This window comes from Diceros bicornis, chromosome 9 (genome assembly GCF_020826845.1).
Source record: "Diceros bicornis minor isolate mBicDic1 chromosome 9, mDicBic1.mat.cur, whole genome shotgun sequence".
Classification (NCBI taxonomy): domain Eukaryota; kingdom Metazoa; phylum Chordata; class Mammalia; order Perissodactyla; family Rhinocerotidae; genus Diceros; species Diceros bicornis.
The window spans coordinates 3,401,612-3,429,015 of record NC_080748.1 but is presented as its reverse complement, the minus strand read 5'-3'; the positions used below and the strand labels follow the sequence as shown (position 1 = coordinate 3,429,015).

Below are 27,404 nucleotides of genomic sequence, written 5' to 3'. Positions count from 1 at the left end.
CCACACGACATAATCATTGTACTAAATGGCACTGAACTGTATACTTTAAATGCTTACAACAGTGTATTCTGTGTTAAGCAGATTCTCCATAAAATTTTTGAATTTTTTAAATTAATCAGGGTATTGATTAATTTTAATTTAGTTAATTTAAAGTTGGTTGGGATAGTTAATAAGGGTAATTAATAGAGTTATTAGGGGTAGGGCACATTGTAGCCAAGAGAGTAAATATCCGATGATGGCTATAGTAACAGATCCTATAATTGTACAAGCAACAGTCTAAAATCCAGTCTGTTTCCGTTGTTCCCAACTTGGAGAGACCAGCCATGAAAATATGTCAGTGATCTCGGGGGCCTTGGGTATCTTTTAAAAGATTTAGGTAACATTACACAATATTTTAACCTCTCGGGCCATCTGGTGAAGGTAGGTTTGAACTTGTGTGTTGATGTACATTCAGCAAGTGGTTCCAGGAAAGGCAAAAACCCCTCCTTCCTTGGTTGGTATAGACAGTCTAGGGCCAGGCCATTCTCTAAAACCATTTAGGCAAGAGACTCATGAGACTGTTCCACAAGGGCTAAGATAGGGTCTTATGGAGTTGTTGTCGATGTTGGGTTAAGGTTTTCGATACTTCTTGGTTGCCTCAGTTACCTGATTTTGTGTGGGTAGGGCCACCGCACCTGTGCCCAGTCCAGTCAGTCAGTCCTAGTAGAAATCAACACCCAGTCCTATAGGACTGATAGTGTCTCTATGGGTTGGTGGTAGCCAGTCAGGGCAAGAACCTCGGGGGACCTGCAACCTGAGGGAAGCAGACTGAGATAGACACAATGATGCATTGCAGAATATAGCCTGGAGAAATCTGCTCAGAGGGCTGGGGAAGAGAGAGCCTCACTGGGTGAGAGCCTTGTGATATCAGCCTACAGTAAAACCCAAAAGTGGATGCTCCTGGTGTGAAATATTCATTACGGCCCTTGGAAGTAAAACCAGTAATTTGCACCCATTCACTAGTTACCTATGCTATATGATTTCAGGGGGTATAGTTAAAGTGTTTGTTGGCGAAGAGCTGTTTGGGCCTGGGCACAAAACCACCAAGGTGGCCTCGAAGGCTACCCCAAAATGACCCCTCAAGGAGCAGTTGGGGCAGAAAGTGGGTGGAGCATTTTGAAGGAAACCTGGGGCAAAGATGTTGTTGTGCGATTGAGTTGGGTACAACTGAGTGTCTCCGCAGGGTAAGCCCTTCAGCTGGGGTACAATAGGTGATTGGAGGCCAAGTGACAGACCCTGCGACTCCTGATTCCCAGTGCACAGGCAGGCCTCTCAGCCCATTGGACATAAATGGTGGTGGTGTTTGTGAAGCATCTTGATGGCAGTGTGGAAAGTATAGGGGACGTGTGGTGGGAGACGTCATGATAGTGTCGGGAGGAGCTGTGTGTGAGATTACGGTGTTGAAGGGAAAGGACTGGAAGCAGGTGCAGTGGGTGTGTGACCAACAATGGTCAGTGAAGGGACAGCCGGGGTGTAACTGGGGAAAGCAGGGACCAGCAGAAGTCATGTGTTTAAAACAAGACACCAGGCCCAAATGGAGCCGCTTGGGCTATGCCTCACATAAACAAGTCGAGACTTAATTAGACTTTTGGCCCTCCCAGGAATAGAATCTTAAACCAGTCAATCAGGAATCACCTGATGCACAGCAGGTAGCTCATCTTCCTGATAGAGCCCTGCCATCCTCTAAAGGAAGGTAACCTTGCAGTAACCAACCCGCTTTTTTATCTAGTGTAACTTCCTTGTTCTTGCTCCCTTCTGCCTATAATATCCTTCATTTTGTAGAACTCCTTGGAGCTCCTTTCTCTCTGCTAGACTGGATGCTACCTGATTCATGAACTGTTGAATAAAGCCAATAAGATGTTTAAAATTTACTCAATTTTATTTTGTTTTGTACCAGTTTGGTGGCAACAGTGGGATCCAAAGGAGACACCTGATGGCTTCGAGGATGAGAAACACAGTCATTGGTACCCTCAAAACCTTTGAGTTCTCCATCTTTTTCGCTGTTTCTGAGGGCTGTGGGTAAGTTCCTCTTGGATATGAGATCCACTCTGTTTGCCTTGAGCTCCTGACCTAACTGGCTTTCCAGTCCAGGGTCAGTGGGTCAGTCTAGACTGACAGGATGCTCTAAGAGAGCATCAGTCTTAGCACTTGGTTAGTCAGCAGTGCCAGGCAAAGGCTTAGCGGTTCAGCTTGAGCTGCCAGATGGTTCTGCCAGGAACCCGAGTCCCTGGCCCTTAGTTAGTCCACAGTCCCCGTTTGTTGGGGTCTGCTGGGTGAGTCTGCAGTCTCCATGTGTTAGGGTCTATTGCTTCAGTCCGTGGTTCTTGCTAATGGAAAGGAGTGGAAGAAATGTGTGCTCCATGCACACCCAGTCTTTGAAAACTTCCCATGTGCATTTTACATGCATTTGCCCTCTGTTGACTGTGGATGGGTTCTAAGGAAATGGTGAAGGCACAGTGAGGAGGAACTGTGGGTTTCTGCATGACTACCTCGAGGAGTGCCACCCCCTCAACCTGAACAGCCACCTGGCACTAGTAGAAATGAAAGACATCCCATCACCGTGGATAGGAAGACTCCTTATTGTGCCGGTGTCAACATTATCCAAAGAGATCAACAAATGCAGTGCAGTCCTTATCAAAATTCCAAGGGCGTTTTGTGCTGAAATAGAAAAAAACCCATCCTAAGATTCTTATGGAGTCTACAATAAGCCCAGATACCAAAAATAATCTTGAAAGGAGATACTAAATTGGAGGACTGATTCTTCCTGATTGAAAACTTACTATAAATCTACAGTATCAAAACAGCATTGTCATGGCATAAAGACAGCCATATTGAGCAATGGCAACATAATTGAGAGCCCAGAAATTAACCCTCACCCATGTGATCAAATGATGTTTGACAAGGGTGCCAAGATTATTCAATGAGGAAAAGTCTTTTCAACAAGTTGTGCTGGAAAAAGTGGATATCGACATGCAAAAGAATCAACTTGGACATTTACCTAACACTGTATACAAAACTTGATTCCCAGTGAATCAAATACCTAAGTGTAAGAGCTAATGCTATAATACCCTTAGAAGAAAACATAAGGCAAAACTTGACAAGATAGGATTTGGTAATGATTTCATGGTTCTGACACCCAAGGAGCAGCCAATAAAATAGGAAAATACATATGCTGGACTTCATGGATATTAAAAAGTTTTGTGCCTCAAAAGTCATTATCAACAGAGTAAAAGCACAGCCCACAGGATGGGTGACCATATTTGCAAACCATGTATCTGACAAAGGCTTAATATCCAGAATAGATAGAGAACTCCTAAATTCAACAACAAAAAACAAACAAATCAAAATTGAACAAAGTATATGAGTAGACATTTGCTCAAAGAAGATGTGCAAATAACCAATAAGCATATGAAAAGATGCTCATTATCAGTAATCATTAGGGAAATGCAAATCAGAAACACAGTGAGAGACCACCTCACATTCATTAGGATGGCATCTATCAAAAAAAAAGAAAAAAAAAAGAAGAAGAAGAAAAAGAATAGAACCACTGTTGGCCAAGATGTGGAGAAGTTGGAACCCTTGTGTACTGTGGTGGGAATATATAGTTGCTGTAGAAATCAGTATAACAATTCCTAAAAAAAATTAAAAATATAATTATATAGGACCCAGCAATTCCTCTTCTGGGTGTATATCCCACCAAGGAGTTGAAAGCATGTTCTCAAAGACATATTTCAACACCCATGTTCATGGCATCATTATTCATAATAGGTAAAACATGGAACCACCCAAGTATTGTAATCAAGGAAGGGCTCACAGCCCAATGCACCCCTTAGCCAAAAGGGATACGCACTCTTGTAGAAGGGAAACAAGCTTTATTATGAGGTTGGCCACCAAGGAGACAAAGGTTAAATCTTTCTCCCCAATGGGCTGTTGAAAAGGGCTTTTCAAGGGCAAAGGAGCGGGTGCAGTAAGTTTGGGAGCAGTCCTAGGCATTTTGTGCAAGCACAGATTTTCATGTTCTGTCACACATCCCACGTTCAAAAGGCGGTGTCCTTAACATGATTGGCAGGGGAGTTCTTGGTCCCCCAGGTCATCCTCCAGTCACTTATGTAGTTGCAGTTTGAGTCTTGCAAGCCGTCTTGTTGTCTCATTGGCTCAAAGTAGTTGAAACTTGCTTAAGGAAGAGAAATGGAGTTTCTGAAAAGCAACTCATGGCCCAAGATTAGATCCTTAGTAAATATCATATGGGATATGGCTTAAGAAAGTAGTCTCCAGGGTACTGTTGAGAAAAATCTGGCTGGGGCCCCATTTTATTTTGGGCTTGGTTGTGGGCCTTGCTATGGTATCTGTCCAGGGATGTATGGATGAGCAAAATGTGCTATATACATACAATGGCATATTATTCATCCTTGAAAAAGGAAGGAAAGTCTAAGATACGGCACACCATGGATGAACCTTCAAGATATTACTCTAAATGAAATAAGCTAGTCACAAAAATACAACCTTGTGTGATTTCCCTTCTATGAGGTTCCTGAAATCACCAGATTCAGAGAGACGGAAAGTAGAATGGTGTTTGCCAGTGGCTGGGAGGAGGGGGAATGGGGAGTAATTCATGAATGGGTATAGAGTTTCAGTTTTGCAAGATGAGAAGTGTTATGAAGATGGATCGTGGTGATGATTGCACAGCAATATTAATGTCTTCAATACACTTAAAACATACTTAATGTATCTATGGGGCCTGATGACTTGTCCTGGCCGAGCACATGCTTGTGCTGTTGCACATCTTACCCCTCACTGTACAATTGGGAAACTGGCCTAGAAAGAAGCAGATACTGTCCCAGACCACAGGAGGTGGTCAGAGTCCTGATGACTAGAGAGAGCTCCAGCTTACTTGGCCAAGGCTCCACCCCTTCCCTCAGGTTTCCTTTGGCAATGAGAGACGTTAAGATCCTAGAGGATTGCTGCCCACCCCTTTCCATATGAGGTCATTTTCCTCTCCTCATCATCACATGTGCACAGGCACACTCACTCACACTTGAATTCTCATATGGAGAACTCGGAGGTGCAGTCAAGAAAGAGCCGACACCGGGGAAGTGACAAGAGGCATGAGGGAGAGAGGTTGGAGGCAGCTCTCCCACGGGGCAGTAGCATCCATTCTCCTAGATTCGTGTGCAGGGGCCCAGAGATGGGAAGAGGAATCCCTAAGGTTCCTAGGTGTCTACCTGTTCCAGATCCATCCCTGGTCCAGCCTGGGGAGCACAGGACTGGGGTCCTGCTGTCCACCTCTGTGGGCACCCAGAACTGTGATGAGCCCATCCTCCCCTTGTGTAGGCATTGGGAACAGGAGAGAATACCTCAGTGAGGGTCCTCCTGTATAAAATGGAGTGCATCCAGCGAGTGACTCCAAGTGTTCCATGCACTCACAACATGTCTGTTGGACTAGGTTCTCTGTTGATTACCTACTATGCTCTGAAACCCTGAGAAAATGATTTCCAGCCTCTGGAGATCCTTTAGAACTGAGGAGGCTAGGGGGCTTGGGTGGATGAGAACTGAGGATAAGGAAGAAGATTCCAGAGCACTGGACACCAAGTACAGAGTCCAGGGAGAAGACTAATCCTTGTTGGACACTTGCGGTCCTCATCTGGAGGTAGGGGGAACCATTGTCATGGCAGCAGTTAGGATGCATTAGGAGTGAAGAGGACACCTTGTGGGGAACAGCAAGAGGGGGGCACGGTAGGCTCCCGAGACTCCTCCCACTCCCTCGAAGCTGACAGGTCCTGCTGCTTTACCCCTGGGACCCTTGAAAGCCTCTGCCTTGAGGACACCTGAAGAAAGGTTGCTTTCTGTTTGGAGTTCCTGCCTGTGCAGCAGTGCTAGTGCTGGCCACGAGAGGGCGGGCAGCCTCTTGTGTCAGTGGTGGCCAGTGAGTTTTTGTTTTTATTTTTTTTCAGTTGTATTGAGATATACTTGATATACAACACTAAGTTAACATTGCTGTGTGGTATATTTGAAACTTGCTAAGAGAGTAGATCCTAAAACTTGTCATCATCAGGAAACAATCTTTTATTTCTGTTTGGTGATTGATGTTAACTAAACTTATTTTGGTAACCATTACATAATATATATATATCAAGTCATTCTGCTGTAAACCTGGAATTTACTCGGTGTCCACTGAACTTTTCTTGAGTTCCTGGAGCAGCGAAGAGTCAACCAGAGGTCTTTCTGGCTGTCCCCCTGCCTCAGAAACAACTTGTACCTCCTATTACTAGTGTTCATCTTCAAAATGAAAGTTGGTCAAAAGTAGGGGACGAGGTGCAAGATCTACCCATGTACTCATTCAGCAGCTGTGCCCTGAGCGCTCATCCTGTGCCAGGTGCCCTGGTGGGCTGAAGTGAAGGATGAAAATAACCAAGTGGTCCCTGCCTGCCAGGAGCTCACAGTCTAGAGGGGAAATGGACAAAAGCAAAGACATGAGAAAGAAAAGAGCAAGTGTTGTAGAGAAACACATCAGGGGGCTGTGAGGGAGGGCTGGGCATCACTGGGTATGAGAGTCTGAAAAACCTCACTAGGGTGACAATTTCTGGGACCAGAATGACAAGAGGGAGACTGCCCTGTACAAGTCTGGGAGCAGTGTGTCAGAGAAATGGCACCACTGGTCCTGAGCCTCACAGGCAGAAGTGAGTTTGGCCAGAGGAGGTTAGAAAGGTGGCCAGTGCAGCTGGAGGGAGGCTGGGAGGAGAGAACAGGAACTGGGGTGGAAGGTAGGACCAGGGCCTGGTAGGCTGTGTTCGTTACTTTTCCCTCTCTGAATTCATTTCCCCTAACCTTGCATTTCAAAACATCAAATGTTGACAATATCACAATTTTTGTGTATCAGCAATCAGGCGTGTTTTAGCTGGGTGCCTCTGCCTCAGTGAGATTAACAGATTGGGGCTGTGGCCTCAACTGAGTCTCGACTGGGGGAGGACTGGCCCACAAGGTCACTCTCAGCCTTCAGGATTCATTTTGTATTGAGACCCTGAGTTCCTTTCTGTCTGTTGGCCCAGGCACTCCCTTGCTTCTCTCCTCAATGTGCCTCCACATTGGGCAGCCCCAATACACCAGTATTTGATTCCTCACTTCCAGGGATTTGACAGAGTGAGAGAGAGAGAGATGGCACATGAGAGAGGGAGTAAGAGGAAGTGAGAGACATTTTTAGTTAAAATTTGGACAAGACATCCCATCACTTTGGCTCTTATTATGTTCAGAAGCCAGTTACTAACCACTTTGTGGTTCCACGGGGATGTGTATAACATGGGTGGGGCTTACTGGGTACCACTGTGGAGGCTGCCCACCTCATAGGCCAAGATGAGACACTTGAGTCTCATTCTCCATAAAACAGGAAACAATTGAATGGTTTTATGCCACAGGATGGCAATATCTGAATTTCCATTAGTTGCAAAGCCCTCATGGTGCTGACCTGAAAATGAGGCCAAGTTGGAAGTGACTGTCCCAATATCACATTCTTGGAGCCCAGGCCTGTTTTGAGTGGTGTTCTGTACTACATCCCACCCCTCCTTGTTATTCTTCCATCTCTAAGATTGTGCCTTAGGTACATGTGACACCAGCCCACAGGGGTAATAGATATTATCTCATATACACCGGGTGATGTCCCTAGGAAGTAGAGTCTAGCCTGATCCCCATGGTGCCGGTTTAGAGACTGGGGAGGACCTGGGAGGCACAGGGACTATCCCAGGATGAAGAACTAGTAAGGAAAAGGAGGTCTGCATTCATCTCTGTCTCCTCAAAGCTAGGTCCCTAGTTAGGTTTCCAGGGACCTGTGGGTAGGGCTGTGTAGGCTCATTGTGTACAGTTCAGGAGATGACGTGGGGTCATAGACCTCAACAGATCTTAGAACTCAGGTAACCAGGCACCCACAGCCCCCCATCCAGCTCACTTGATTGGAGACAGTCAATAGGCAAAGATGTTTTGTTGTTATTTCCCAACTTTTGGAGGATCTGGGCTCAAAAAATCCCAGAAAGAGAATCTTTTTGGTAGTTGGCGATGTTGACTCAGCCCTCATTCTTGACGCCTCTGGGCGTCTGGCAGGAGGCAGTGACAGGTAACACGGGACAGCCCAAGAAAGGCTAGTGCAGGCCAGGGCACAGCTGTGATCCCACCTGATCAGCCCCACACCCCTTGCCCCTCTTTGTGTGTGTGTGTGTGTGTGCATGTGTCTGTGAGGAGGGGAGAAGGGGAGAAGGCAGGACATAAGGGGCGGGTCATTCCTGAGCAGGAGCTGGTTGTTAGGTGTTGGAAACCTGGTGAGTCTGTCATGTTCATACCCCAGGCCATGTCTGGCAGCATGAGAAGGTGAGCTCCTCTAATCATATGTTACCAAGCACTAGAGGATTCATCTCCTTCCCTCCCTGACCACAGTTCTTTGCAGGGATGCCCCTCTGTGCATGAACTGAGGAGCAGACTTTCTCTTGGGCGTTGGCCCCAGTGGCAGTGTGCATGCAGCCCATGATTCCTTCTGGCCCAGCTCCCAGGCAGTCTTTGCAGAACTCCATTCAGGAGGTTGTCGAGTAGCTGCCCAATGGTTTCAACTCCACCAACTCACTAGACAAGGGGCAGGTACATGAGGCCACCCACACTTTCCAGTACTGCTCTGAGATGAGAGCAGGAGCAGAGGGTCTCCACACTCAGAAGCTTGAGATGACGGGGTTGGACTAGAACTAGGGCGGAACCAGACTGGGGCTGTCCCTTTTTCAAGCTAAAGGGGATGTACATGAATGTCACCTTGCCTGGTTAGGAGATGAGCTGCCGTGACCCTCTTACCCTTGTCCGGTGTGAGCTTCTGGAGGCCACTGAGGCAAAGCCAGAGGGTAAGGGGGACTGCAGGCTGGGTATTCCTGGAAGGGAGGGGGATCTTTCCTGTGTTTAGAAGGACCCATGGAAAGTCAGCTATGTGGGTGAACCTTTCTTTTTATCCCGCTCCAGCGCCAGCTACGGAGCTCCAGCCAGCGGCAGAAGCAGAGCAGTGGGCAGTGGTGGAAGTAGAGCTGAATCCAGCTCCGTTGACACCACCCCCTCTAGCACTGGAGCCAGTGTCCCTTCCATCAGCAGTGTTGGAGCTGGAGCAAGGGCCAACATGGGCTCCAGCAGGAGTGGGACCTGTTGAGCTGGAATCACCTGGACCATCATTTCTAGTGAGAAGTCCATCTCCACCTGTGGCTCTTAAGGAGCGTGAGAAGCTTAATCTCACGGCCTTCCCTCCTAAGCTGGTGGTGGAGCAGTTGACCGTGATGGATGCGGTGAGCAGCTGGGCTTTCAGGGGGGTGTGAGGCAGGCCTTCCCTCTGCCATCGTTGCCCCAGACCTGATCCAGACTCCTATGATGTGGGCCCAAATCCAGGCTCCACCCTTTACCAACCATAAGACCTGGGCAACTTTCTGAACACCCAAGCCTTTGCTGTCCACCTGCAGACAGTGGAGGTGGACATTAAGAGGACCTGCTGCACAGAGTGACTGTGCCGACTCCATGAGGTAGAAGAGACGGACAGCTGGGTGGGCCCTGGCTCATCTGTGCAGGGAGGGGCTCACTGTGTACAGCCCGGTCCCTGGTGGCCCAACCGGCTGCTCAGGAGGCTCAACAGCCTCAGGACTTATTAGACATCTGATGTGTATTTCACTACAAGGGAGACAGACAAGGCCTGTGGTTGTAGCTGCCACGCGGGGATGTGCATCAGAATGTGGAGTGGGACCAGAGGAGGGATCAGGGTATTGGAAGATGCCCCCTTGGGATGAGCCGAGTTGAGCCACCGTCTGGAGCTTGGAGTTAGCCAGGACGGGCTGGGTCAAAAGCCCCTCTCCCTTCCCTGCCAGTATTGGGTCCTGGGTCCTCCTGTGCTGGGTGTCCTCGGGGGACAGAGAAGAAAAGCCAGGGACTGTCACAAGGCTCAGGCCACATCCTGAGCTTTCTGAGCTCCAGCTCTAAACTGTGACTACTGTGTGGGACTTTGGGGGCTGTGGACACAGAGCTGGGGTGTGGCAGGGCTGGGTGACACTCCCCCTGTTCTCCAGGACCTCTTCCGGAAGGTGATGCCCTCTCCGTGCCTGGGCTCCACCTGGGACAAGAGGAGCAAGCCCGAAATGAACACCAGACACCCACCGTCCAGGCCACCATCGACCACGTCAGAAGGGTGGCCAGCTTCGTCATCACCCCCTGCCTCGGGGACCCGAGCATGACAGCCCAGGACAGGGTGAGGGTGGTGGAGCACTGGATCCAGGTGGCCCAGGTGTGCTGTGGGAGGCCCAGTGGAGCCCCTCTCTGAAGCCTTGGGAACTGCCTCTCCACCTTTATCAGCTCCCAGGATTGCAGTGTGTGGTCTAAGCCCCTGCACTGTGCCTAGGCCCTTCCTGCTAGGGGCCTGCTGACTTTGACTCCAGGTCCCAGTGAGAGGATGCTCACTTCCTACCTGGCTCCTTCCCTGGGTTGAGCTAAAATCCTGCTCCTTGTGAGTGTTACTCTTTGGGTCCTAAATGTGCCCTTCTGGGGCTCCCTGAGCATCTGTCTCATCCAGGAGGGGAGATTTAAATAGAAGGGGACTGAAGCTAGAGCAAGCTGGGCTACAGTGTCCCACCTCACACCTCATTCTCTCCCCTTCCCCAGGAGTGCGAGATCCTGAAGAACTTCTTCTCATCCTGCACTGTCATCTCTGCTCTGCAGAAAACCTTCACAAGCCACCTGAAGAACACACGGGGGACGTTTCCCGGTGGGTAGCCCTCTCTCCATAGGAGGACCAGGGTGGATGGGGGATCTCCTGTGTGTCTGCCATTGGCCCCTCAGTCAGGCGGGAACTCCTGGGAGGCAGCAAATGCTGGGGACAGGGCCTGGGCCTCGGCAGGGGGTCTCTAAGCCTCCCAGGTCCTTAGTCACCAGCTCTGCTTCAGGACTTGGCTTCCCTGAGTGTCGGGTGCTCAGTTGAGCCACATTGGAGATTTTCAAGTGTTTATAGCAACAGAACTCTATGCCCAGTTGAAACTCAAAGCAGTCAAAACAGAGCTGCTCTGTAGAGCTGGGGAGTGGAGACCCCAGTGACCAACAGGAGAGCCCCCTCCCAGTACCATGAGACCTCAGCGCTCAGAGGAGCCCAGTGAGAGCACTCCACCAGGCAGTTTGAATCTCTCGGGTTTGCAAAGAAAAGGGATTTGCATTCAGACCCCTCACATTATTCCTAAATTTATCCCTCGTTCTTTCCCCTCCCCTGAGAGAGAACCCTGAAAATCTTAAGGAACTCAACAGTCAAGACAAGTCCTTGAGCAGAGACCTGATGATCAAGGTAGAGTGGAGGCTGGGGGTCTGGAAAGAGAGGAGGGGTGCGGAGGAGGGGCACTGGGCAGGCTGTGGTTTTGATAGTTTCTCACTTGAACTTTCTCTGAAACATTCCCATCTATTTCATCCAGATTAACAAGCAGAGGGATCTGTTCTGCCCATGGGCAGGTGGGGTGCCATTTGTGGGCGGGAGGCCCTGGTCATGAGACACAGTGGTGTTGGCTGGGCTGTTCCAGGAGGAGTTGCCGAGCTGGCGCCATCAACAGGTCTCTGGCTTCCATGTATGTCCATCCTGCAGGATGTAGCTTCTTCCATGCTGTTGGGTGGTTGGTGTGGGTTTAGCCCTCAGCCTAAAACTATCCTCAGGAAGCCAGGACCCCGCTGCTCCTTCTGTCTTCACCACATCTCCAAGGGGCTGCACCCTGCCTGCCCCAGGGATGTGCATGGCAGAGGATTCCCATGGCCCAGGTGGACAAACAGGCTGCTCATCCTCAGGTGACAGATGTGTGTGCATTCTGGGACTCCCCACTGGACCCCTAGTGCAGTCACTTGAGTGAACCACGGGAGTCTAACCTGAGTGCCTGGTTGGCAATGACATATGCCCTTGGTGGCTTATGAGAAGCGTCTAGGCAACTGATGGATTCTTAGTGGACCCTGCTGAAAGGAAGTTAGGAGCCTCATGTAAACAGGGAATCAAAATGTCCTGTCATCCCCTTCCCTGTTGATCAGAGGTGGCACCTTGGGGGTCCAGTTCCTGAGTGGATAAATAAAGAGTTCAGGGGCCTGCCCCGTGGCGCAAGCGGTTAAGTGCGCGCACTCCGCTGCAGCAGCTGAGGGTTCACCGGTTCGGGTCCCAGGCGCGCACCGACGCACCGCTTGTCGACCTATGATGTGGCAGCGTCCCATATAAAGTGGAGGAATATGGGCATGGATGTTAGCCCAGGGCCAGTCTTCCTCAGCAAAAAAAGAGGAGGATTGGCAGATGTTAGCACAAGGCTGATCTCCTCACAAAAAAAAAAAAAAAGGATTCAGTGCAGGGGAATGTCCTGAGGTGTTCCTTGGGGAGGAGAAGGCTTTGGCTTGGCCTCTGGCCCAGCCTGGGGCCCAGACACTCCACATGACTGGGGCAGGCAGGAGCCACTCAACCAGACTCCCAAGACACCTCATCCTCTCCATCCATGACTCGGCCCAGGACCAAGCTTTGAGAGCTCAGGGGACAGGACTGTTTTCAGTGGTGGGGCTGGGGGTTAGGCGAGGATGTTGGAACAGGGCCTCTGGCTGAGACGGGCAAGCGGCCTCTCCTCTGTGGGCCCCTGAGCACCTCTCTGCCCATGTTTGGGTCTTTGTCGCCTCATCAGGGAAATGGAGGGATGGTGATTGTGTTGTGCAGGCCTCACAGGGTGGTGTTGAGGTAAGAGGGAGGAAAGGAACGTGGGAGCTTTCTGCCTGTTCCACCTGGAGGGGTGAGGGCCAGACCAAGGATGACAGTCTTGTGACAGTGAGTCCTCGTGAGAACCTGTGTGGTAGCTGGAGTTCTCACACTTTCCAGATGAGGAAACAGGCTCAAGGAGGCCAGGCCACGATCCCAAGCTCACACCCTGAGTGAGAGTTGGAGCTGGGCTTGTTCTGGAATCACAAGACCTTGGAGGATGGAATGACATTGATACCAGTTGACTCAAGTCAGATGTCCAGTGTCGGAGGCCAGTGGTGCTGGAGAGAAATGGGGTGAGGGGAGTATCGCCTCGCTGACACTGTCCTCGACCCTGACAGGAGGGGCCCTTCACGTTTGCCCCCCCAGAGTGCAACCCCCAGAGAGTGCAGGAGAAGCAGCAGCAGCAGCAGGTGAGTGTGCCTGTGGGGGAGGGGCTCTGCGCTCCCAGCTGGAGGCCTCAAATCAAGAGAGGAGGGCCCTTTCTCTTGGTGCCACAGTGCCCAAATCCCCCAGTAGAAGTGACCAAGAGGAGGGCCTGGAAGAGCTGGTGCAGGATGGGTTGTTTTGGGGAGGGCCAGGGAAGGCACACCATGTGATTTGCCAGAAGTCGGCCCTGGGAGGTGAGGAGGAGTAGTGTGGTGTTCTTGGGGTGTGAAGGGAGGAAGAATTGAGGGGAGGCTGCTGAGGATCCTAGGCTGCTCCTCGTGGGAACCCTGGGGTGGGCCAGGAGGCTGAGGGTGGGGACTTTTCAGGAGAGGGTCTACATGGGGTCTACTTGAGAGCAAGGGCTCATCCCACCCGCACCCCGATGTCACAGGGTGTCTTCCCCTATGTTGGCAATCTGCTCAGTGACCTGCTGATGCTGCACCTGGTGATGGGTGACTATCTCGAGGTGGGTGAACCTGAGGACTAGGCAGGAAGGACCAGGATTCTGAGCCTTGGGATGCAGGAGCCCCCAAACTGAGCTCTGAGTTCTCAGCACTTGGCACATCTCCTCTCATGAGAGCCTTGCAGCTGCCGCTGGGAGCTGGGGCATCAGGCGCATCTTAGGGATGAGTGAAAAGAGGCTCTGCCAGAGACACCCATTCCAGTTCCCCAGGCTGGGGAAGCTCAGAGCTGCCTGATGGCACAGCTGCGTGAGGTTTTATTTGAGCTGGACTCAGCCTCTAACTCCTATGCTGTCCATGAAGGGAGAGAGAAGTCGGGCCCCCCCAAGTCAGGCAGCACATAAGTTGCTGAGCAGTCCCCTCTGCCTGAGGCCTCAGCCTCCAAGTCTGTCATCAGAGAGAGTTGTGCTGCCAGGTCCCTCAGTCTCACCCCCATGTCCTCCTACTCTGGAGCCCAGAGCCCGGCCTAGGTCCAAGTCCTCTTTTCTCTGCGTGCCCGGCCCCCTCTGGGGACCTGGCAGTAGTGCAACATGAGAAGGGGTGGGCATAGGGGCTAGTCAGGCTAGGGGGCTCTGTCTGATGGACTCTGGCTGTCTACCTTCCAGGGGAATGAGATCAACCTTGAGAAGAGGACTGAGGAGCAGCTGTGGCACTCCCTGCAGGGGAGGGGAAAGAGGTGGAAAGCAGAGACCTTCTGGGCAGAACAGTCCCTGGCTTCACCCCCTGTATCTTACATTGAGTGGAAGAGTTTGATACCAGAGGAGTGGGAGACCCATCCAATTGGCGGGTGGGTTGAGGGGAGGATGGCATCAAGGATATCTTCCTGGAGGAGGGGCTGATTATTCCCATTCTGATAACTGGTAGAACCTGAATGGAACTGGAGGGAAGGATGGTTTCCAGGACTGGTCCCCTGTCCCACTCCTCACCTCCAACAAGGCCCCTGCAGCATCCCCCACCCAGGCCCTGTCTGCATCCTCTCCTTCCCTCTGGTCCCAGGAATACCGAGTCATGAGGAAGATCCTGCTGCTCCAGGAGGCTGCCAAGAATTACAACCTAGAACCCGAGGGAGCGATTTGGGACCTCGTTCCAGGACATGGAGTTGCTCAACGAGAATGAGAGGTGAGGCCGGGCAGGAGTTGGGTGAGGGCAGGGGTGGACCCTCCCTGTTGGCCAGTCCAGAGAGCCTGTCTCCATGGTCCCCCACTCATCCCCCGGCCTTATTACATGGCGACCTCTGGGACACCCAGACTCCAGCTGCTGGGCAGGCAGTAGGGGGACCCCTGAGGTGTGGTTCCTGGTAGGCTCACAGGTGCCTCTCTGTCCTGTAGCTACAACCTGTCCTGCCAGCCAGAGCCCTAGACCTAGTTGGCCTGCAAAATACGCAAGGCCAAGAAGAACCGGCCATCATCAAGGTTCTGGGGTGAGTGAGTGTCTGGGCCGGGGTGACTGACTCCTGGGGGTTCAGTAAGGCTTCGGGCTAAGCATGGCCTTGGGGAATCGGATAGTTGGCACTGGGATCCCAGCTCCACTATTGACCAGTCCTGCGACTGGGGTGACTCTCTTCAGCTTCCTGAGACTCCGTTTCCCTCTCTGTGAAATAGGTGATACTAAATGATGGCTCACGTGGCAGGGACGAATGGGGTACTGGTGGCTGACAGCACCGAGCACAGGGTCTGAAGCACCCAGTGCAGTGGGGACAGGGTGGGGGGCCATGATTCAGAGGGAGGCCGCAGAAGATAACCCGACTCTTCTACTCAGCCCCCAGGCCCCAACGCCGAACCCCATACCAGTGGCCGATCACAGCCCCATCCTCAGCAACGGGGACACAGTTGGGATGCTTGCGATGCACCGGGCCAGCTCCTCCCACTTGATGGGAAGGGGAGCATTGTAAGCTGATTCCTGGGGTCCCCTGAAGCCCAAGAGAGAAGGGACGACCCCATCCCAGCTCCCTGACATCTCTACCTCAGCACCTACTCACCCATTGGGGAGGGCCAGTGGTTATTTGTTGTAAATAATAAATGACATATTTGAATATTATATTAAAGTCCTGTTCCCTTTACAGCTTGGGAGTTGTGGTGTGGTTCTGTCGCTTTCTGTAGGCATGTGAGTGAGACACAGAATCTCACATTTCTCCTTGAATCAAGAACTCTTCTGAGTCATCAACTTATTATATGTTGGAGAAGGGAGAAAGGCCAGCCCCTTTTTTGGCTAGTGACGTCACTCCCAATTCCCCCTAATGCCGAGGACAAGTTCATTTCAGTATCATTCAGCTGTTCCAGGGGCGGACACGGCCCCCCGCCCGTTCTCTTGGGATTTAAAGGTTAATGGTACTTTCACAGGCAAAGCAACAACCACTGAAATGTGGGTGTCTTTAAAACAGCACTACCCAGGACCAGGTCGTGCCATAGGCAGGGGGTGGCTTTCTACATTCTGGAGGAAGAGAGAATGTTTTCTGCTTCTCTTGTTGAGGTTTCTTTTGACCAAATTTTAGGAACTTGTAGTTTTCTAGTTCAATCTCTGGAATTGCATCAGCTCTAAGTGGGGAAAACAATGTAAAAAGATCAGAACATGCACATGGAGAGGACAAGGCCCGAAAAGGTGATGTGCAAATGGACTAAAGGCAGACAGGACTTTCCCTCCTGAGACCCCTCTAGTGCCTCCATGTTCACTACTGACCTAGAATTGAATCTTGCTGGGATCGTCCAGGACTCTGAATTCTGTTTCCTGCTTGTTTTGTATCCAATGGGAAAGATTTGTGATGCAGCTTTAAGACTACCACTGGGCCTCATTCCATAAACACGACCGACCGCTCTCTGTGAACCAGGATTTCCAGCACAACTGCCTTCCTTATGCCATTCACTTTAGGGCAGAAATTCCCTAGAAGGCTCCTCCCTGGCTTGGCCTGATGGATCCCGGGTGAGCTCTACTTTGCCAGGATAAGGGACCATAATCCTGACCAGTGAGTGACCCCACACTTTCCCTTGCTGTCCAAGGTGACTTCTGAGGCCGTGTCATTCTGAGGTCCACGGTCTTGGACAGTCCTCCAGTTTACACACTCAATGTTGATGTTGCCAACTTGTCCAAATGGGGCAATGGGGCCCGAGCCATTAAAGTGTGTCACCCCTGGGTGGTTGTGTTTTTTTCCCCAGTCTTGTGCTGTGGTTACATTACAACCACCTGATGGGGTGTGAACCCTGTTTGGAGCTTTGAAAGATGAGGCATGACAGGGGTGTGGGGTGGTCCAGCAGGAAATGCCATGGAACTGATGATCCATGGTCGTGTATGAACACAGCCTTACCAATTAAAATACTGAAATGCTTCCCATCTGGTGGTGAATAGACACTGCTCTGAGCTCACACCAAGAACCCACCCCACGACAAGGGCTTTCAAAGGGTTACCAAGTGGCATTTTGAACCTCATCCCTTGGAAACACCCTGTAAGACAAGGGCCAGATGAATCACTTGGCACTTGTGAGTTATTGCCTCCTGTCTGATGACTTCAAGTGTCACCCAGACACACAGGCTGGACTCTGCAAGGGAAGCCTTCTTAGGACAGCTAGAAGCTGAGGATGACTCCTGGTTCCCGGCATCCCAGGCCCTTCCTGACATGGCACAGCCACCCAGGAAAGTGATTTGGTAATGAAAAGACTGGGAAGGCAATACTTCGCCTCCAAAGAGAAAGAGAAGTGCCAATAGCGAAAGCTTGATCCCTCAAATAGTCAATTAAATCTCAACAAGCAGTGAGTTCTTGTCAGATTACTGATGCCGAAATGGTCTCTTTTCATAAGAGCATGATCCCCCAGCTGCCATGTCCATCTTCATGAATCAAATTTCCAACACATATGGATCTAAAAAACTGAGGGAAATCTGGTATTTCCTTAGATGCAACTCTGAAGTAGCATGCAAGAAGGAACACAAAAATGGAGACCAAAAGTAAATATCTAATTTGAGAACATAGACATCGAAGTGCTTTTGAAATAATATTTTGGGATCTATTGGAATATTACACAAAAAGAATAATCCACTTTAAGTAGGTTTTACTGTGACTGTATGGGGCAAAACTGAATCATCCCGTGACGTTGATAACTCGCTGATGACTTGAAAGTACAAATAAATAACATACATAGTAAAGGAAAATGAGAGAACAGCATGAAAAAGGAAGATCTTTCTCTCCTCACTTGAAACTCAACCTCTCACCTCAGAAAGAAACCACTGTCTATATTTTCTGTCACGCAGCAGAGTTTAATAAAAGAAACATATTGGTATATTTCAAAGTTTCAAGAGCTCAAAGCAAGGAAACATTAGGGACGCTGCCAAGAGACCTCACTGAGGTGCCTGCTCCATTTCGTCTGCTGTCAAGATGGCCTTCTTGGCCCCTCACTTTCTCTGCCTCACTAGCAAGTCTGTTCGCCATCAGTGCTATCACCAGTCTCTCTCCTGTGCTCTTCACTGCCCTTTCCTCCTTCCTGATACCTTCCTCAGTCGCCAGAAATTGTTGGCAGTGGAACTGTGAAATGCCCAGATCAGCTCCTGGAATCATCTCTGCCAAATCAGAAGACCGGCAGGAGTGGGCATGGGACCTGGAGTGCAGACCACCTGCGAGCACACCTGGAAGGGATTCACCTGTGTGACTAGAGGCAAGTTTTTCCAACGTTTTGGCAAGATTGAAAGGACTTACTAGTTGTCCTGCACTTCTGCAGGCCTTGACTCCTTGTGGTCTCTCAGGCCAGCAGACCTGGTGGGGCTCGTCCAAGGTGTCCTCCCAGAGACGCTTCATTGCCAGGATGGGATGAAATTCTAGTAACTGGTCTCTTGAATATGTCACTAGACATCCTCAAAGGGATGGAGATGTTTAAACCAGGCTTTGGTTTGCACTGGTTCCCACAGTTATGCTGCTTCCTCTGTGAAGACTTGGCTATCATCCTTCTTTTCCTCTTACCCTACAAAAATAAATCATGAAATTGGGTCAAATGATAAAGGAAGGCTGCCTTTTTAGGACAATTATCCTGGCTGTTTTGTACTTCCACCCTCCCTCTATCCTCTGGGGATAGATCTGACCTGTGTCCTGGGATGTCATCAGGCAGATTTGCATCAAGAACAGAAAGCTCCAGGTCAAAACTCAAGGCTACTCCAGATCATTTCTCCCCCCTCCATCCTGTTAACACCCCCTCCTTGTTTGAGTGTGTTTCTATTCTCTTCTTGTCCTTGTCACTCTCAACCTCATAAGTCCTGGCACTCCCTCTCAGGACAGTTGGTCCCCAGTCCTTTACTAGTTCCCAAATCCTACCATTTCTGTGTTTTCTGACTACTAATTTGCTTAATCCATTGACCACTTGGTGTTCATAGAAGTTAAATCAACAGTGACATTATCAACCACCCCCTGTTAATGACTTACTCCCATATCCCAGATGTTCACGTAATCCAAATGGTTATGTTCAAAAGTAAATAATTCAGAAAACATATTCACCCACCACAAATTCCTGATCTCTAATATTTTTATTCAAACACTCATACAGTAGATACCTGTGCCTCATGATCAGAAGTAATGCTAGATCACCAATCCTCACCTTAATTTCCTCCTACACATATCAATCTTGGATTCCATGGACTATGATCTCAACAATTTCCTTGGAATAATAAAAAATTCCTTGCCACTCATTTATGTTGTAAACCTCCAAACCCAGAAGATCCCGATTATCTGCCATGCCGCAGCTACTGCTGGTCTTATAACAAGCTGAAGAAAAAGCATGAAACATGATCTTTTGGTACCACTGTAAATACAAAACCATCTGCATCAACTGGGAAACATCCATAATGCCTGGAAATTTTGTTCTCTTTTTTTGTGTTGGCTCAATAAGAGGAAGACAAATCAATTTAAAAAATGGGCAAGGGACCAGAGTAGACTTTTTCTAATGAAGACATACAAGTGGCCAACAGGTGTATGAAAAGGTGTTCAGCATCACTAATCATCAGGGAATGCAAATCAAAACCACAATGAGCTATCACTTCACACCTGTTAAGATGACCATTATCAAAAAAACTAAAGATGGCAAATGTTGGTGAGGATGTGGAGAAAAGGAACCCTTGTGGGAATGTAAACTAATACAACCATTATGGAAAACAGTATGGAGCTTACTCCAAAAATGAAAACTAGCATATGATCCAGCAATCCCACTTCTGGTATATGCCTACAGGATTGAACTGAGGGTCTCAAAGAAATACCTGCACTCTAATGTTCATTGTAGCTAATTCACGATAGCCAAGATATGGAAGTAACCTAAATGTCACTGATGGATGAATAGATAAAGAAATGGAATATTAGTCAACCTTGAAAAAAGAAGGAGATCCTGCCATTTTTGACAACATGGATGGACCTAGAAGGCATTATGCTAAGCGAAATAAGGCAGACAGAGAAAGGCAAATATTCACTTATATGTGGAATCTTAAATAGTCAAACTCATACAAGCAGAGGTTAGAATGGTGGTTGCCAGGGGTTGAGGGGATGGAGAAATGGGGAGCTGATGATCAAAGGATACAGAGTTTCAGTAATCAAGATAAATAAGTTCTGGAGATCAAGGATATGGCATAGTGCTTACAGCTAACAAGACTGTATTGCATACATCACATTTGCTAATAGTGTAGATATTAAGAGTTCTTACCACACAATAATAGTAATAAAAGAGGTGAGAGAAAACTTTGGGAGGTGATGGATATGTTTGTGGCCTTGATGGTGGTGACAGTCTCAAGGGTGTATACATATGTCCAAATTCATCAAGTTGTATATGGAAAAGTATGACACCATCGTTGATTCTTCTGCACCTTGAAATACGCCGTGTCCTCATCACAAGAGAAAAAAATTTGTAACTATGTATGGGGACGGATGTTAACTGGACTTATTGTAGCGATCATTTCAACATTTATACAAACATTGAATCATTATGTTGTACTGCTGAAACTAATTTAATGTTGTATGTTAACTTTACCTCAATAAAAAAAAACACACACACAACAGAAAAAACCATTTTAATATTGTAAATGAGTTCAGTGAATCCCTGAAACTGCCCCATTCCCATATGAGAGTTACAGGAAGCAGAGAGGATGAAGTAAGATGGAAGAAAGTTGTACAAAACAGTATTCAAATTAAAATCATTTAAGTTGATATCAACTCCTTGTGGCAAAGTTCTGTGAGCACCGATCTTCTTTCACGTTTTTCCTGGAAAAGCATACCTTCAGATCCAACCCATAATAGTTTCCTCATTTGCTCTAATAAGAAAATTTTAACTTAATAAATAAAACCAAAAGCATCCCTTATGTATGAATAAAGTTAGTGAACTTTACAGAGAAAAGAGCATATTTGCACAATCTCAATAAAGGTAACAGAAGAACGGAATGATGATGAAGTCTCATTCAAGCTTACCTTTGAAAGCCAGTAAAACCAGGTTATCTTTTCAAGAACGTGTGTAGAGCTGTCAACCTTGGAAGATAGAAATAGTGGCCTCCTCTGGAGCAAAGGTCATGCTTGCTTACTGCCCAGTATAATAAAAATAACACCGCTCCCCAGGCCAAAGGTCAGCAGAGTTCCTGCCTGTTATCAAAGATATGAATTCCTTAAGCTCTGAGATCTTGCAACCCTCTGCATGTCTCCTGGCCCACTGTGTATCACCCTTTGGGAAGTGGGATTTAGTGAACCAGTGCAAATGTTGATACTCTGGCCACTGCCATTGCTCTGTCATTAAGTCCTGTGTCTCTGACCCATGGGTCTCGTGTCTTTTGCCAGCATCTGTAAGACCATGGTAGGCTAGCATATTGGTTTGCAGGTAAGGTAAAATATCAGACCATTCACAGTTCCTGACAAGCCCTTAAAGTAACTAGTAGTCTTAGGAACAGAAAGCTATCCAGAACAATATGCATGGATGGTCTTCATAGAAGACTTCATGTAACCAAAACTTTAATAAGTCTCTCTGACCTCTTTTATTTCTACCTCAATTAGAAGGAGAGGCATCAAGCTTTATAGACCTAGGGTTTATGCAAGTCACGTGGAGACCCAGTGACCAGAAACTTCCCATGGGAGCAAAGACAGATGGGCATATTTCCAAAATGGACCCATATGCCTCCTTATCATCCAAAAGACAGTACATTATCTTAATTTATGATGATTTGATTCATTAAAATCTTGTGACGGGCCAAAGATACACTTCTAAGAGGAATGAGGCACATGGCAGTTGTAAGCAGATTAACACATTTGGTGAATATCAAACTCTGAACTAACTTTAGTGTTCTAATCAATCAAAAGGTACAACAAATTTAATTAGGTAGATTAAATGATATTTAATGGTATGCCTGATTATTACTCTGCAATAATGAACAAGCAGCTCATGTAAATAACTATAATTGGTCTTTAAAATATGATAGTCAGGACTGTTTGAGATAAGCTGGAGAGAAGGAAGGGGAGAAATAGATAAAAGTTATCTACTCTGACGCCACTCTCAAGACCCCTGGATCTACATGTAACCCAGGAGATCGAGGCAGATGGCTGTGTGCCTAGATCCTCCTGCACTGTGGTTCTCAGGGATGTCATGGGGCTGAAGCAGCTTCCTGAATCATGTTTACACATCCATGTGTACAATACCCTTGACCATGGGGATGAAACACCATTCAATCATCCCTTACACCCCTCTAATTAACAATTAGATTTTAGAATCGTTGTATCATTACATGATAATTTATTCTTCAAACCTGTAGGATGCCGAGCTAAAAGAAAATCAAATTTCAATGGCTTCTTTTCTTTGAAGGACCAAGATGTTCTTTCACACTTGGAATCCGGATTAGAGGATAAATCCATCAAATCAATGGAAACAAGTTAAGAAATGGACAGAGGGATATTTCATTCATATATACACAGTTTGCACTGTGGCAAAAATAGAGTATATTTTAAAAAATTAGAATTTTTTGAAATTTTAGAGATTTTAAAGACTTTGTTCTGCTTATACTCCCTTTGGTTTACCAAATCAAACTCACTCTTTAATGGGCATCTAGCATTGAGTGCTAATAACAGCAGCTTTTTTAAATTCTTATTTTTCCCAGGTCAAACACCAAGGGTAGAGGTCTTCAAGAGATCAAGTCTAATCTACCTACGGGTGTGGCAGGCTTACCTATGGATGTTCAAGCCAGACATTGCCAGAAGAACTACATCTCTTCACCCATAGGTGAGTTTTTACTAGTAATCACAGAAACTTAAGGATATCAAAGGAAATTTTTTATTAAGAACCCAAGTTATAGATTCCTCTCTTAGGTTCATTACTTTGAATTTTTGACTCAAATCATATATATCAATTGGACCATGTTCAATTCTATGATCTTTAGAAGATGCAGCCTACAGCTGAAGAGAAACAGATACAACACCAATATCTTATCCTCTCTAGCCAAACTGAGAGCCCCTGGAGTCAGCAGTTTTCAAGAAAAGAAGAAGTCATCCGTCTTTGGAAGAGAGACAGTAGAGGCTACTCAAACATTCAACTTTAAATTGTTAACATGACTTGTTAGAATGTGATGGAGCACACCTTCTAAGTTTCATGATTTTTCTCCACAATATTGAGATGGATGACCTTGAAGTCCAGTTTCCCCATAAATGTATTTATTCAATGATAAAATTAATTTCCCTATAATTACCATGAAAATCTTATGTCATAGTCTCTGACTAAAAGGAAACAAAGCAAATTGAGCAGTTGAATAGCAGTGTAATTAATTCCATACAAGGATCTTACGGCAGCATTATGTATAATAGTGAAACTGGATGTAATCCCATTTCTATCAAAGAAGAAGTAAACAGATTATGGTATTCCTGTTCTTTGGAATACCTCTAAAACATCTAACATGGTAAGTTAGAATGATGTGCACTGATAAGGGGAGACGTCTTTGATATATGATTTGGGAAAGAGCAAATTGCAAAACGATGTAGTTATGTAATTTATGTTAAAAAACTTTATGTGTATTTATAAATTCATAGGAAATTTCCAGAAGAATAAAGCCCACCCTGTTAACAGTAGTGGGTTCTGAGTAGGGGAGTGAGTTTTCAGGGAAGGGGATGAAAGGGGTGGGTTTCACTTTATACAGATCTGTGTACTGTGACTTTTTTTACAATATGTATTTCTTTCATAATTAGAAAAATTAATGATGTGACCATTTGGTGCAGGACAACAGCATTATGTTCACCAGTCTCTGTACTGTATGTTACTGCACAGCACGGACTGTAGGAAAAAGCCCAGAGGAGCAATGAAGACAAAGAAGACACGACACCTGCAAAAAGTCAGTGGAGTATTTCTACACAACAAACCTTCCAGGTGAGTGACGGTCAGTATCTTCCACTGCTCCAGCTCTCGCAAGAAACCTAGTACCTTCCCAGGGTAAGCTGGAGGACCACGGCCCACTGGTCCACTCCCCGCCCAGGGCCTGTTTGTGAAGGGTGACTGCAATCAAGCAGACAATGGACTCAGGATGGGGCCTGTGTCTTTGGGGAGGCTGGTAGAGAGGCACAAAGTCGAACACCAGCTAAGGGCACACACCTGAGAGGTAGAGTTCCAGGTGGAGATTCAAAATGTACCAAGACACTGCATGAAGGAAGCTACTCGACCTCTCTGAGCCTCAGTGTCCCCCCCTGTAAAATGGGAATCACAGGCCTACTTCACAGAGCTGTTGGGGAAGATACATAAAAGTGCCTGTGACAGTCAGTGTCCACATTATTAACAAAGTCGTCTCCAACTTCAGAATAAGCGACGAAAAGAGTAATGTTGATGAGACCAAAGACGAGATGCCCAGCTTCATAACAGCTCCAGCAGCATGAGAATGAGAGGAGCTCCGAGTAAGCAGGGTTCTTCACAGCTCCACTGGAGAGGATGAACATGGGCTACACCAGGATAAGCGGCTGTTGTACAGTGACTCGTGTAGTGAGGGTGGGTCCCTAAAGACACTGTGAAATACAGTTACACAGAGTGGCTCCTAGGAAACAACTAAAAGCAATCAACGCAGCAGATAGGAATAGGAAGGCAGAGAGCAGAGGAGGGTCAGAGCCACAAAATCTGAAGGAAGACACTGAACCACAAGAGCCCAGCTTTGTCAACAGCTGCTGAGGTTGCACCAGGAGATCAAACGTCTGAGACAGCCATTGTGGGGACTGCTGGGAGCACAGTGGTCACTGCGGCCACACCCCAACAGCAGTGCTTCGGAGCACACACACCCTGAGACTTTCCTCTCCATTAATCCTTGTTTTAAGATGATGAGGGCCAGCCCCGTGGCTTAGCGGTTAAGTGCTCGCGCTCCTCTGCTGGTGGCCCGGGTTCGGATTCTGGGCGCTCACCAACACACTGTTTCTCCAGCCATGCTGAGGCCGTGTCCCACATACAGCAACTAGAAGGATGTGCAGCTATGACATACAACTATCCACTGGGGCTTTGGGGGGAAAATAAATAAATAAATAAAATCTTTAAAAAAAAAAAAGGCCAGCCCCGTGGCTTAGCAGTTGGGTGCGCGCACTCTGCTGCTGGCAGCCCGGGTTCGGATCCCGGGCACGCACCGCTTCTCCAGCCATGCTGAGGCCGCGTCCCACATACAGCAGCTAGAAGGATGTGCAGCTATGACATACAACTATCTACTGGGGCTTTGAGGGGAAAAAATAAAAAAATAAAATCTAAAAAAATAAAATAAGATGATGAATATCCTCATGTTACAATGTCTCTTTCCAACCCTTGTGGACGAGTGTAATCAGAACCCCCTGAAGAAGGCACAGGCCAGAATAGGATGGAACACTGGGGGCTGGGGGAGTGGCGCTGCACCTGACCACACAGACTATCACCCGGGCCTATTGAACACGAGAGAAGAACCCAAGGATGTGGTCTAATGAGAATTCCCCGCCTTGCCACATTCAGAGACACTACAGAGTTTCTCTTCCGTTCTTTACAAAAATGTCAAAGAATTCATGCGTCATTAATTCATAAAGAGGCAAATTCTTGACAAAGTGACAGAGTCCAGATTCCATGACCAGGTTTTTCAGTTGTTTTGATAATATCCCACATTCAGGAATCAGAAATGTAACCTATTGGGATGTGTAATATATACAAGGACTTTTTTTAATGTAGATCAACGCCCAGATTTTTAGAAATGACATAAATCATGAAAGCTGCTAACCATTCCTCCACAGGTTTCAATAAGACTTTTAAGTTAATTTACCAATCTCAGGAAAAAAGAATTTGGCAATTCATGTTTTTTGTTTCTGCATTCAAGCATACAGTACAGGCAAGAGAATGAGCAGAAAAAAATTAACAAGAAGGTCTTGTGCCTGCCCGGTGGCTTAGCGGTTAAGTGTGCGTGCTCTGCTATTGGTGGCCCGGGTTCGGATCCGGGCACACACCGATGCACCGCTTGTCCGGCCATGCTGAGGCCACGTCCTACATACAACAACTAGAAGGATGTGCAACTATGACATACAACTATCTACTGGGGCTTTGGGGAAAAAAAAGGAGGAGGATTGGCAATGGATGTTAGCTCAGAGCCGGTCTTTCTCAGCAAAAAGAGGAAGATTAGCATGGATGTTAACTCAGGGCTGATCTTCCTCAAAAAACAAAAGAAAAGAACAAGGTCTTGGTTGCATTTCATCTTTTGCAAATAAGCAGGATATTTTATGCTCTGTTCCTTTCACTACTCTAAACAATTTTTAAAGAATATGGTACATCTGACTATCCCTAGGCGTGTTTATCCTGGAACCTTGCCAGAATCCAAAGCAGAGATGTTAAAGCTGATGGGTTTCAAATGCTGCCCAAGCGCTGTCTACCTTGAACATCCCTCTCCCAAAGCTGGACCACCAGTCTCTTCCTGAGGGATCAGAGTCGTCACCCGTGTCCCTGAGAGACTGGCCACTCAGGCCTGAGCTGAGATTAGGCTATCAATCTAAATGGCAAAATGCTTAAGCTATTTTCATCTTAAGGATGCTGTTTCAGAGGCCCCTGCACTGGAAGGTGTTGGTGAAAATGTTCTATTAAATACTTGTCTGGGAATTGGGTTGTTCTCCTCTGCTCTTGGCGGATCCTGGGGAAACCAATGATTAACCTCACGGATACCTCAACTTCCACTTCTGCGAAAAAGGCAAGCAACAGCCACTGTTACTACCCTGCAAAGCTCTTAAGTTGTGCTTGCAAGAGGGGCCACAGGGCGAATTTCTCCCAAAAGCTGATGAAATGATGGCACTTTGGCTGGAGAAGGCAGAGGGCAACAGGCAGAGGAAAGTTTCTGGGATGTCAAACCAGTTCCCATAAGCACTTTAGAGAAACACCTGGCCCTGGACTAGGTAGGAGGCTGTGGAAAGACCCACAGACATGCAGGTGGGAGGAGGAATCAAACAACGGAGGGAGGCGATGTGGAATAGACGTGAGTCCGGCTTCATTTTTGGACAAAAGCAGTTGCACGATGCAGGCCCGCGGCTGCCCATGCAGCCGCCACACCCTCCTAACTCCTTGGTCCCTCTTGTCCTGTCACATCCCTCTGAGACTCAGTCCACGTGGAGCAGGTGCAGGACCACAGTGCAGAGCACACCTCCTTGCTCCTCCCCTCAGGGCTAGGCACCGCCCCATGCCCAGAGTATCCGGGGAGTTATAGTCCTGTAGTCCTGCAAGCTTCCAGCCTAGACCGGTGAGAGACAAAATCTCCCAGCATGCAGAGCTAGGGGCCCCAACTCCCTCCTTG

The 27,404-nt window shown here is 47.8% G+C and overlaps 1 protein-coding gene across 17 annotated transcripts in view; it reads left to right on the top strand.

Moving 5' to 3' along the window:
* Positions 1-27,404, top strand: part of LOC131410027 (ral-GDS-related protein-like) — a 209,055-nt gene that overhangs the window by 14,150 nt on the left and 167,501 nt on the right. For 5 of the 17 annotated variants that reach the window (XR_009221119.1, XR_009221120.1, XR_009221121.1 and 2 more), the window contains exons 1-8: positions 9,193-9,335; positions 10,104-10,282; positions 10,693-10,795; positions 11,722-11,850; positions 13,126-13,197; positions 14,280-14,793; positions 22,758-22,879; positions 23,915-24,013. Coding sequence is in view for 6 of the 17 variants with exons in the window: in XM_058547759.1 (XP_058403742.1) it covers positions 10,265-10,318; positions 10,693-10,795; positions 11,722-11,850; positions 13,126-13,421 (582 nt within the window). In the remaining 11 variants the exon portion in view is untranslated. Of the gene's footprint in view, positions 1-1,936; positions 2,059-9,192; positions 9,336-10,103; positions 10,319-10,692; positions 10,796-11,486; positions 11,502-11,721; positions 11,851-12,904; positions 12,979-13,125; positions 13,437-14,279; positions 14,794-15,002; positions 15,087-22,757; positions 22,880-23,914; positions 24,093-27,404 lie in introns of those variants that run through there. The other 12 variants (XR_009221116.1, XR_009221126.1, XR_009221117.1 and 9 more) reach the window with 12 other exon arrangements.